The sequence below is a fragment of the Coloeus monedula genome, assembly GCF_965178545.1.
Source record: "Coloeus monedula genome assembly, chromosome: 3".
NCBI lineage: Eukaryota > Metazoa > Chordata > Aves > Passeriformes > Corvidae > Coloeus > Coloeus monedula.
Genome location: NC_138783.1, coordinates 21,434,514 through 21,446,849, shown reverse-complemented (window position 1 = coordinate 21,446,849; position 12,336 = coordinate 21,434,514). Strand labels below are relative to the sequence as shown.

General features: G+C 42.0%; 1 protein-coding gene across 1 annotated transcript in view; it reads right to left on the bottom strand.

Moving 5' to 3' along the window:
* TOMM70 (translocase of outer mitochondrial membrane 70) overlaps positions 1-12,336 on the bottom strand; it is a 24,742-nt gene extending 12,406 nt beyond the window's left edge. The window contains exons 1-3 of the mRNA XM_082278574.1: positions 12,079-12,336; positions 3,599-3,772; positions 2,369-2,495 (exon numbers count right to left, since the gene is read on the bottom strand). Of these exons, the coding sequence (XP_082134700.1) occupies positions 2,369-2,495; positions 3,599-3,772; positions 12,079-12,327 (550 nt within the window). The 5' untranslated portion in view covers positions 12,328-12,336. The remainder of the gene's footprint in view (positions 1-2,368; positions 2,496-3,598; positions 3,773-12,078) is intronic.

The following is a 12,336-nucleotide window of genomic DNA, read 5'->3' as shown; positions in this document are numbered from 1 at the left end:
TCTCAGGCAAAAGCCTCTGTTTTCAGTTTGCTGTATTTACTGTATTTTTCAAGATACAAATCTGTCTCCAAAATTATCTTCCTGGGACAAAAGGACTTCATGACAGTGAAGGAAAAGAAATTACATCTCTTTTTCTCTTCATGTGTTTATCTAGAGACAAACACACTTAAATGAATTCTGAAAATGTATACCTCCATCAGGGGCTTTCACCATTTTGAAACTTTGAGGAGAGTAATTACATTCATATGATGTTTGCATTGACAGTGCTAACATAGCTTCTCTTCTGTGACTGGTCTTTATTTTCTACTTCTAAAATTCACATTCAGTCCCACCACATCTCACTTACTCCTCAGTTTAAGAAATTTTCCTATATTCTATCTCAAATTTTTCTCTTCACCTCTGTGACTTTGGAAGGGAGCAAGGAGAAATACCTTGCTGGCCTATTTAAAGTGCCAGCCCTATCACATGGCTTTAATTCACACAGAGAAACCTCTGCAAATGTTAACCCACTGCTGCCCAAGTGAAGCTTTGCAGTGTGAAATGCACTCTTACCACACACTGTTTCTCTGGATCCTCCACTTAATGCAATGCTACCACGGGTTTTCCCTGTTCAGTTTTCATTTAAACATCAGTGAAGATGAACAGAGTCTGGACTTGAAACTCAAGTAGTGTATTGTCTGAATATTCTTGAAAAGTAAATGTCTTACCCTGGAGTTTTAGTATAGTTTCTGTAATTCTGCACTGCTAGAGGGACTATTAAGCCATCACTTATACAGAAACTCCCTGCAACTCTGGCATGGTCAGGAAGCACATCAGAGTCCCTGGGAAAATATGGTACTCCCAGAAAGAGCATGTTATACAACCCCAGCAGACACACTCTGCCCAAAGACTGCTGCACTCCAGGCTTGGCTGCAGCAGCAGCATCTTCCCAAATTATACTGCTAGGGATCACTGGAGGAGTTTTCTGTTGGTAGTGGCAGGGTTTTGAGGTTTGTTTGGTTTTGCTTTCCTCCACTACATGGGCATACCCTACTTCCTGGGATTTTACTGGCCATATGTGGTCGGCAGGTAAAAGCAAGGTTACAGAAAAACAGTGCAGTTCATAAAAAAGCAAGAAAGCTTCAGATCTGAAAAAACTGCAAGCGAAAAATCAAATACAAATCAAGGCTGAAAATAATTGTCACTAACATTAACACTATTAACATAAAAAGAAGTTATATTTAAAACTGTCCTACTGTCACAGGGACACTCGATCTTTCTTGGGACTTTTATCACCTCGCAGCTACATAAGGCTTGTATGTTATTACAGCACTCAGGAAGTGCAGCTGATACATAGTGGTTGCAAAGGAGTGCACTAAATGAACTAAGTTGTCCTTTTCTAGTCACTATGGTCTTAAAGGGCATAAAGGCATTCTGCCAGCAGATAAACAGATAGATAAAATTTCCACATCTAATTTACCTTCTAATTTGGCAGACCTAATTCTTAGCAGTTACACATAATGAAACTAATTTAACAGTTAGATTTGCCAGCCAAAGCACTACCTTATTTTCTGTCCTTCTTTGATAATACAAGCACATTTGTCTTTTAATTTAACATCAGCAGGAATGATTTCAGTCGGTGAAATTTGTATGGCTATTTTCAAGCAGTATACTGTAGCTCCAAAGTGCCCTGAGACAACACACCTGACCTGTAGTTCTTCATTTCCATGGCTTCTCAGTTACATCTTCCTGACAGTTCAAAAGGTATTCTATTTAGGAATAGCACTTGGAAGGATTTGACACAGTAATTTCTGCCAAATACATAGTATTAATATTAAAAAAAAAAAAAAAAATCAATCTGTTCTGGTTTTCATAAGCTATGCACCAGAACAAAATGCTACTGAAGCTGTTTTCCCTCTAATACCTGTCCAATGCATTTAAATTACTGTAATACTTTTGTTTCTGACCATGTATCTCTACTTGCAAAAACACCCTCATTGCTGTAGTAGTATAATTTCTCCAAAACAAACAGAGAAGAAGAAAGTCTGTTTACTGCATGGAAATAGAATGACTGTTGTCCTGGTTGTCATGTTAGATGAATTCTATTATAAAGCGAAGGAGTTTCCTGGAAAAAGAATACCTCGAGTTGCTACAGTAACAATTTCTCAGCAGTTATTTCAGATGTAAGCAGATGAGAGCTTGAGAAATGTGAAAAGGTTTCTTTTGACAAGAGAAGAATATGTATTTGCCAAAGCTATGAATGGTTTTAAATAAGTAATTCTGTATTACTGTAGCTACAGAAGTACAAACAAAACAATTCCAGAAGTTGCCATCTCCAAAGCAGCAGAGCTAATTCCACTTTTAAGTATACATAGCATGGGCCACTCACCTTCTAAACATTCCTTCTTATTGTCTAGCTTCTCATGGGCCTTGGCGCGTCTGAAGAGAGCTTTGACATACTTAGGGTTAAGCTCAACAGCCTTTGTGCAATCTTGTGCCACTTCTGTCCATTTTTGCTGTGGGCAGAAAACAACACAGTGAGAGAGGCCCCACTCAGCTCCCTGCGTTGGCTCCCCATAGCCAACTCCAGGGTCACGCGCACCCAGCGTGGCTGCGGCTCCGGGTGCTCCGGTTCCCCTGCTGGCCTCTGCTCCTGCAAGTGCCTCAGGGACAAACTGCCTGGGCACCACTGCAAACCACCTGCACAGAAAAGCCCCAGAAGAGAAACGGAATTCCTACAGAAATATTAAACCAGACAGTGTAAAAACCCCATGGGAGAATGTAACGAGTTGAAGCAAAGATGCTTGCAGGAGGTAACACTGGGGCTGAAAAGACTGGTGGAAAACAACTAGAAGGAAAAAGATGGAAATACAATGAAACCAAACAAGTTCACCAAAGTCCTAAAACTTTTTTTTTTCCAAATTATTTAAATTTATCAAAACATGCTTTTCTAATAGAGAAACGACACACATTTGGGATTCATTAAGGCATGAATTTGTGTTAGACAAGAACTGGTTTATCCTTCCTCTAACACCAGATTTATGTAAGCACAGTCTCTCACTTGATACTTCAGATTGTACAAAGCCAACTTTTCGACTCCTTTATACAGCTCACCAACTCGACCTCAAAAGCAAATCCATCGCACCATAATAAGCAACACTGGTTGACTTCTAAAATAACACCAAGTATACTCAGCTGTTGAGTAAATGTTACTTCCCTATGTGCAAAATTTAGGTCTTGGCCTTTACTATGATCTCTGTGATTTTTTTTGAAGTATCATCCTTCCAAAATATTTGGCCTTTCACCTTTCTTTCATACTCAAGAGAAGTAAAATTAACTTATACACAAGAAAATTATTCCAGAGAAAAATAAATTAAAACTTTGTCTTAGAAGAATAGGATACACAAGAATTGCATAAGATAGACTGAGAGTAGTTAACAGAAAATAATTTTATTTACATGTAGAAAAATATGATGAGCTGAAAAAAGCTGCAACCGCATCTTATTGTGAAGGCAGCAGATGTTACTACCTGGGACCTTTCAGTGGATGAAAGTGACAAAATACAAAATTGATAATGCTACTTTTTTTAATAAACACGTAATTATGTTTAATTTCTTACCAGTTGTTCATAGGCAGCAGCTCTATTTTGATAGAAGGTAGAAAGATCAAGGTTTTTCTCAGGAGGGCACAGGCTGATAGCCTCAGTGTAACACTGAATAGCTAGCTCATATTTTCCTGCTTTAAAATATTTGTTTCCTTTGTTCTTGGCTGCTTGGGCTCTACCAAGAGGGCTCTGAAAAAGAAAGTGATAGGTTAGTTCAAATTAAAAAGGCATCACAGCACACAAGCTATGCACTTTAGGGCTCATCTTCAAAGATATGAAAATGGATCTGAGTTGTAAACTGTAGCCCAGACTTCTGAAAAATCTCACTGATTTCATTTCCTGGAAACATACAAGAATTTTCTTTTGCAAGTGTATCAGACAGGAGACAACCTCTTCACAAGATTCACTACAATGGCAATAAACAATGCAGTGATTTCTGTTTGGAAAGCTAAACAGATTGTAATCTTTTACATGGCTGGTGATCAGAAGAACCAATGAGGTAAGTTGTTTCTGCAAAGGCTAAGCGTGCAAAGACAACAAAGTCCTCAAAGCAATTCAGACAGAAGAGTTTCCTTCTGAAATACATACAGCCTGTAAGACCAGAGGTAACTCATCAGAACATGAATTAAATATGGAAAACATCTTGTGGAAAGACCTATTGAGCAAGACAAACAAAAACCTCTAAGGAAAATAAAGCTGGTTTGCCTTTCATGCACTAGACAAAGCAACTTTATAGCTGACTCCTCTACAGCTTCACACACTGCTTCCCACAATAACAAGTGTTGGACCATCACCATCTTAGCAGGGGATGGGAAACTTTGCTGACTGGCCTGAGATCCTGCTAAATGCATCTTTATGTTCTGCACCACATGTTGATGATCTGTATTTCTGCAGAAACTAACACTGCTACCTGCAATCCCTAGATTTACACATCAGTTATCAAATCTCGTGGTTTGTAAGGGATCAGATGTAAAAGTGCTCTATCAAAGGGGTGTGACCTGCATTCAAGAAATAAAGAGCCGCAGAAGATTCTAACATTGATCTTCTGGATTTCTGCTCCTCTGTCACAGCCTTGCTTCATTGACAACATTTTAGGACAGTTCTGCCAGACAGAAATGAACAGATGTATGAGCACACATGCCATTCTACAAACCTTTCTGAGGAGGGAAAGACTACAGACTGGGGACAGGAGTGCCTTTAACAATAGCTGCAGGATTCACTGCATCTCTCCTGCACTTCAGATCATCTAGGATTTGTTGGGAACTGTTCCTGCTGCTCTTTGACCATACTTCTGCCTCCTCTCCCCACTCATCCACTGCCAGGGCCAAACTACAACCAGACAGCTGTAACACAAATTTAAAACCAGCTTTGCATTTCACTTGCCCATTCCCCTTAATGTCTGCTCATTTCATTCCAACCTGATCATTTTCTGCATCTAAGTGATTTACTTTAAAACTGAAAACCTGAGGGGAAGCCAGGACTTGCTCTACAACCTGTCTTTTAAGGCCTGGATCCCTATCCTGACAGGAGAAAATCAGATAATGGGTACTAGCCGTAGTTCCTACATAAAAGCAGGCATCCAAATAGAACAAAAGGATCTTAGAGGCATTATGCTGAGGGGAGACTTACAAGTGAAACCATATAAGGTAGAGAATTTCTTAAATATCCCTACTGCCAGAAAAGCTCTTTTCTCACAAGTCATTAATCATTGGGGTCACAGGAAATCAATCTGTGCCGTCTTCATTGTTCACAGAACAAGGCAATCTGCTAGGCTTTCAGATTTTTCTATTCTAAGGCTTTAAATTTAAGTTGATAAAAGATTATTAACTTCACCCCATACACTCTGTGTAACTGTGGATACATAAGCCAGAATTACAGTGCAAATATTTTTACTGAGAGCCAAGTAACTGTGTATCTGATAAGCTGTTTCTTTAAAAATTAACCAAAGTCTCAAAAGGTTAAATTTATTTTGAGCAGGTCCTAAATTTACCTCCAAATACAACGCTTTTCTTTTAACAAAGGAAAGGGTTATGCATATGCTGCAAACTTAAATGCATGCAAGTTAACTTGAATTTTTTCTTGTGCATTTCTAGAGCCAACCACATTAAAAATGCCTTTCTGTAATAATCTCACAAAATTCAATGCTGTTCCTATTAACTTGGATGGAAAAAACACATGATATGGGCCATGTTGTATCATTCATACATGTGTTCCCAGTGTGAAAATTATTTAAAACTGCAGAAATTAAGCCTAACTGCAACTAGGTTACCACTTTATGATCACTGCCAATTGCTGGAGGCCAGGGATCTCCTATCCCAGTGTGTGCCCCAGGCTGAGCAGTCCATGTGCTCCATCCTAGGCACTCTGAGAGCCCTGCCCCACAGCCCTTGAGTAAAGACACAAAGCTACAGATGAGGAGTGCAGGATAACACCCAACGGCTGCTCCAGTGCCAGGCATGGGAATCGTAACTGGAAACAAGATGTGTAGGTCTGGGGCCGTCACTGGTGCTCTGCTGGTTTTTGGGAAGCATCAAGTCTTCAGACAAGCCTACAAAGTGTGCACAACAGTGAACAAAAACTTCAGAGGCTACAGACATGATGCCGAAGTTATTAAAAGAAGTAACTCTGTTATGTGAGTGAACTTTTAGTAACAGTTGCAGGGTTGAAGACCACACCACCAATCATACAGAAATGAATCATGGAACATTTGCTGACTCTGTGGGTACCCCCTGCTGCACCCATTGCACGAGGCAAGAAATGTGGGGGTAAAGAGTCAGAACTTAGAGCACAACACGCTCTCATGCAATAAAGTCAGCAGTAGTGCCCAAGGCAAGGAAGAAATCAACTTGTTTGTTTGTTTATGCTGCCTTAAACTAGACTGCTTGCTCTGAGATGTTTTATCTCTGCACTCTTAGTCAAACTGCTCTGCTGTAGCTCTCAGTATGCTCCCAAAACACCACCAAATCCAATGTATGTATTTGTTGGGTTTGGTGAGGTTTTTTGCTGTTGTTGGTTTGGAGGCTTTTTGGTGGCTGTTTATTCAAACACAAAAGATATTAAAGAACTCACATTACAATATAGTCTGCAATACCTTTTCGTGATGGCACTAATAAGAATATGAAAAGTAATTCTTCACATAAGGTCAGTTTTTGAAGGTTTGTCAAGCCTTAAATTTAACCCTGACAAATTTTTTAAGCATATTTTAAAAAAAATTCCTTCAATTGCGACACTGGACGTACACAAGATGTGTGCATAAGAAACTGATTACGCAAACAAACTTCATGTACCTCATGCACAAGTAATCAAAAAACCTCACTTCTTCCATTTTCTTGCCAAAGTAATAATTCTAGACATGATTTTCCAATTACACTGCTTCTCCTCACCTGATCCATTGCCATCCTATGTGGCACACTGCACATTTTTTATCCCCAAGGTGAAAGTCCATATAGAGCAAGAAAAACTCTCCAGTATGTCATCTTTTGGTCAAAGAATCTGTGCAACAACCAAACCATCTCAATAAAATGAATGTAAGTTCATAACAGCCCAACAAAACAAATAGCTCAGAAGTTATTTGCAGCTACACAAAAAATAACATCTCAGTACTCAGAACTGCTTTCAGCAACTGTTCATTAACAAGTCTTAGAACAGAGCTTAAGCCAAAGGACACTTGTGAAACTGAGTTATCAGTTCTCCAGGTACCTGAACAAGCAGATTGCTAACTGTCTAAAGAATAGACAACACTGACAAAATATTCCTAACTTATAGTTTAGCCTCAGCAAACGTGCTTTCCTCACAAAATGTTCAGAAACTGTGTGCAAACAGCAACTTAACAGCAATAGACAGCCAGCTGCAAGAATAATAATGCTTAGTAACTCCCAGCAACGACAATATTGTTAAACTAGCAGTTCAGAACTTTATATATTTGAGAGAGACTCATATTCAAAGCAGAAAAAGAAATTTCCTGCCAGCCAATGATGACAGTGATTCACAACAGAAGCACGAGCAGAGAGTTTCAGCGTTTTCTTTTGGTTGAAAAGGATTTGCATGAGCCCTTGTCTGACAGATGACATGGAGGGCGACTACTGCTTCAGCCATCTTAATTCAACTTGCAAAAAAGTAAAGCCTTGCTCTAGACCTCTTTTTCGTCCTTTCCAAGTAAGAGGACCCTCTTAATGAGATGAGGTACCAGGAAAAAAAATCCTGTTCTTTTCTGAATACCTATCTTTCCACTATTTTTTTTTTTTTTTAACTAAGGTTCATCTCAAGTCTAATTTCAAACAAAGGCATTAACTGAATATAAATGGTTTTAAAAGTCTCCTTAGCACTAAAACCACTATGAGAAAAAGTATGTTTACATGAGCTTTAAAAGTAAATTCAAAGCACAAGCAAGGATATATTATAGTTAGAAATAACAAAGCTGAAGTCTACAGGACAATTTCACAATGTTCTCAGTCAGTCACCTTCCTGTTAAATGAATTTGCCATCCATGCCTTCCATGAATAAGCAAGCTGCACATGAGCTGCCAAGAGTCTAAGAATTGTTCTACTGCTATTGCACGCACATTTAGGAGTTCCCTACACCTGTCCACTGCAGCTGGCATGAAACAGAAGACTTACAGTAGTTTGACAGTGAGACTTATTAAGCAACAGGTGCACAGTACAATGGAAATGACTTCTTAGTTACTTTGCTTAGATCAGTTTGGAGTAAGTACCAACATGAGTGTACCCAGACTAAGGGGTTCAATTCATTCCTATCCTGATCCGATGTCCCAGCAGTGAGAGAGGCAGCATTCAGCAATTGCTACTAAAACAGATACTGGGAAGAAGCCATGCTAGCTGGCTGCTGATCCTGATATGTGGCACCACAAAGGCCGAGGCGTTTGTCACGTTCATCCACCACTGCACTCAAGGACTATGCCCAGCTCACAGGAAAGTGTGCGGCGACAGGGAACTGCTGTGGACAGCAATGGCTTTGTCTGCACTACACAAGGCCACCCAGCTGACCTCTCTCACGCCAAACACAGGGTTACCCTGTGAACTTGCTGAAAGAGTTAAGGGGTGAGATTTGGACTATTACAGAGCCACAAAAGGAATTGATTCCAACTTCAGGGGAAAAAATACTGAAGCAACCAACACATTACCTCACTGACTAAGCAGTGCTCACTTCTGTAAGACAAGGAGGATAGAAAACCTGTTAAGAATTTATCATGGAATAAGTTTAAAAAAAAAGAATCAATTGGGCACCAACTAAAGCAATATATGCAAAGCACTCCATGTTTGAATTATGCAATATTCCCTACAAATTAGGAGTGCACATACAAAGCCCCTGTTACTGAGTGACTAAAACACATTCCATCTAAATTACAAGAAACAACAACAACTGTCATTAACAAATGCAATTTGGCTTTATGACCTTTAAGTCATCCATAGATGAAGTTTTTTCACCATCACTTAACTGGTCCAATAATACCAGTTTATTGTACTGCTGAGGAGCTGTGCTTACAGGAGAAGGAATCTCAAAAGTAGTTCAGCTTTTCCCGATATAGCACCTGTGCTAAGGGCTTCTGCCAACACAATGTCAGTCACAGATCACACACTTGGCCAGTGCATCAACGCCAGGAGAATCCTCTGGCGTAGACACAGCCTGGGAAAAAAATGTGAGGCCTGTGCAGCAGGTAAAAGAAAAGCTTGAACTGCGTGCAAAATAGTAACAAGTCTGAATAAAGAACAGGGAAGATACTGGATATTACATATTTTTAAAGAACAAAGAAAAATAATTCAAGGTCATGCCTTCAGAAATGGTGACCAAAACATCAAATGGATACAGGGGCTGACTTAATGAAAAGCACAAAGAAGTATGAGTCCTAAGTTACATTTATGAGTAAAAGAATAGCTAGTTGTCACAGCTGTTGGTAGCGAATTCATCATTGACCTATGTGTTTTCCAAAAGATTTTCCTCTTGTATTTCAACTGTGAAATGAATTACTGGCTCTTATTCACTGTGCAGACTTGTATGTGAAATCCAACTGAGTTTCAAAAAATACCCCATCACGTTAGAAAGGCAGACTAACACAATGCAAGCAGTTTGACAAGTGAGGCATCTGCACTGGTTGTACTTTCAATCATGGGTCTTATCAATAATATCCATAACTAATAAAATATGAGAGGAAACATGAAATCTACATGGCATCATTGCTTTGGACATGAGTAACAGGAAGACAATTCTCCACACACACATAAAGTAGTCAAGGGAACTCGCAGCCACATTTATTTTCCTGTTGCAGCCGTATTTTGACCAGCTAGACAATTATCTCATGTAATCAGTCAAATCTGATATCTTCTGCAGCTTTCCTAAGCAATACCTCCCATTTCTTTACAGTGTAAGCAGTGACACTCTTCAAGAAACTTTGGATCAGGTCACACCACTCAACTTATTCTTAAATGCAGAGTCTTCTCATAATTCAATTTGTGGAGCAACACACAATATTTTAAATCAAATGCTACATAAGCGTTTTAAATGTTTTAAGTACTTCCTTTCTACAACTGCAGAATGACTACAAACCCTTGGATATTACTGGAATTCAGAAACACAATCACGGAACCCAAAGTGAACATACCAACAGGGAAATCACTGCAGCGAGACAAAGGTCACAAGCAGCCTGAAAACTAGAGCTCACACTCAGCAAGCACAGTCCCATAAATATGCCAAATGCTGCTTGCAGCCACGAGCCAAAGTTACCACAGTAAACAGTCTGAATTTGTCCTGTGTGCACAACTTGTTCAGTGCTGTTTGGTGCCCAGGAAGGAACAAATCACTGCATTCAAATAACTGCCTCAAGGTCCAACACAGGTTTTAGAGATTCTGTGCTTCCAGGAATGCCCGAGGGAACCTATGATTCACTAGCTGGGGAAGTTGCCACCTTCCTCACCACTCCCACGTGTGCCTGCCACTGCCTGCCCAATCGAGTCAATCTTCATCATTCAAACCATCAAGGTTAAAAGAGACTTTTTCCAGTCTCTGGAGGGTGATGTTTTTCTCTCCTGATCATTTCAGATGGGAAGTTTAAACTGTCTAACAGTTCAAAGCATTTTGGATGATGCACAAGAATGTGAGAAGAAAGTACAGTACGGGATATTCTTGTCAAAGTCAACCAGTTTGTCAAATCCATCACTTTAAGCATGCTTGTCAACTGCAACCTCACCTCAGTAACGGAGTGTGACTGGCAAGGTACATCTGTGGCTGCAGATGTGCAGAAAGTGCATCTTAGAGGCATTTTCCAAATACAGATATACAAGAGAACCATAGATCTGATCTGGACTCTGATCTTTCATGTTGTCCTTCAGTTTTTGCACAGACCATTTTATCTAAAAATTCTCAGAACGGTAATTTACAACAGGATAAATGTAAGTTTTGAGAGCATTCCTACTTAGGAAAATTCTACATTTAAAGTCTCTGCTGCATAAACTCTGTGGCTTCTATATTTTCATGGAACATACTCCATTTTAAAACCACCTTGATTGTGTTTTCTTACTACTCTGCTGTATCCAGCATCTCACACACAACAGAGCAGAGATTTCCTTTTCAAAACACTAGTCCTGGATGAAACTTACTCACAGTTATTCTAGACCTCAGAAGCAGAGTATGTTCCCCCCTCAGCAGCACAGATCCTTGTGCAGATCCTCAGCAGCTCAGCAACTCGATGAGAAGATGCATTTGGCAACGCCTGTTCTCGGAACAAACTACTCCTGATCGCTGTGCTAAGTGCACTGTGGGTCACACAGGCTGACCACAGTGAGACATGGAGCTCCGGGAGCATGTCCAGACAAGAGTGACAGAGGTGGTTAAGGGACCCTAAAGGAGAACGACCTGATCAGCCTTGAGAAGAGATGGCTGACTGGGGACCTGGACCTCATCAATATCTATCAGCATCTGGAGGAAATGTGCCAAGAGGATGGGACCAGGCTCTGCTCGGTGGTGCCAAGCAATGGGACAAGAGGTGATGGGCAGAAACTGATGCACAGAAGTTCCACCAGAATATGGGGAAGAACTTCTTTACTGTGCAGTGACCGAGCACTGGAACAGGTTGCCCAGCGAGGCTGTGGAGTCTCCCTCACTGGAGATATTCCAGATCGTCCGGACACAATCCTGTGCGATGTGCCCTGGGTGACCCTGCTCGACCCGGGAGACTGGACCAGATGACCCACTGTGGGCCCTTCCAACCTGCCCAGTCTGTGATTCCGTGACCTGCCGGCCGTGTCACGCAGAGCACGACAGGATGTCACCCGAGCTCCATCCCATCGCACGCCTGCTCCTCGGTCGGGACCGGCACCCTGAAAGCCGCTTTCCGGACCGGGCCAGCGGCCTGCCGGGCCCTGCCTCCCGGAGATCGCAGCCCGGCCATCCCCACGCTGCTCCGGGCGGCCCGGCCGGCGGCTGGACCCCGGCCCCGGCCCCCACGCGGCGAGCCGCTGCAGGCGGCGCCGCTCCCCGCTCACCATCTCCTCGTGTCCGGGCCCGTCGGGCTGCCCGGAGCCGCCGTCGCCGCCGGGCCCGGGGCTCGCCCGCCCCTCGGGGGTCTTCCGCTCGCTCGCGCCCTTCCCGCGCCGCGCCGCCCGCCGCCCCCACAGGTAGATCGCGCCGGCGCCCAGCAGGATGGGCGCGCCCAGCACCAGCGCCAGCTGCCAGCGGGACAGCCCCGCGGTGCCGCCGCCGCCCGGCGCCTCCACGGGCTTCGAGGCGGCCATGACGCCCGG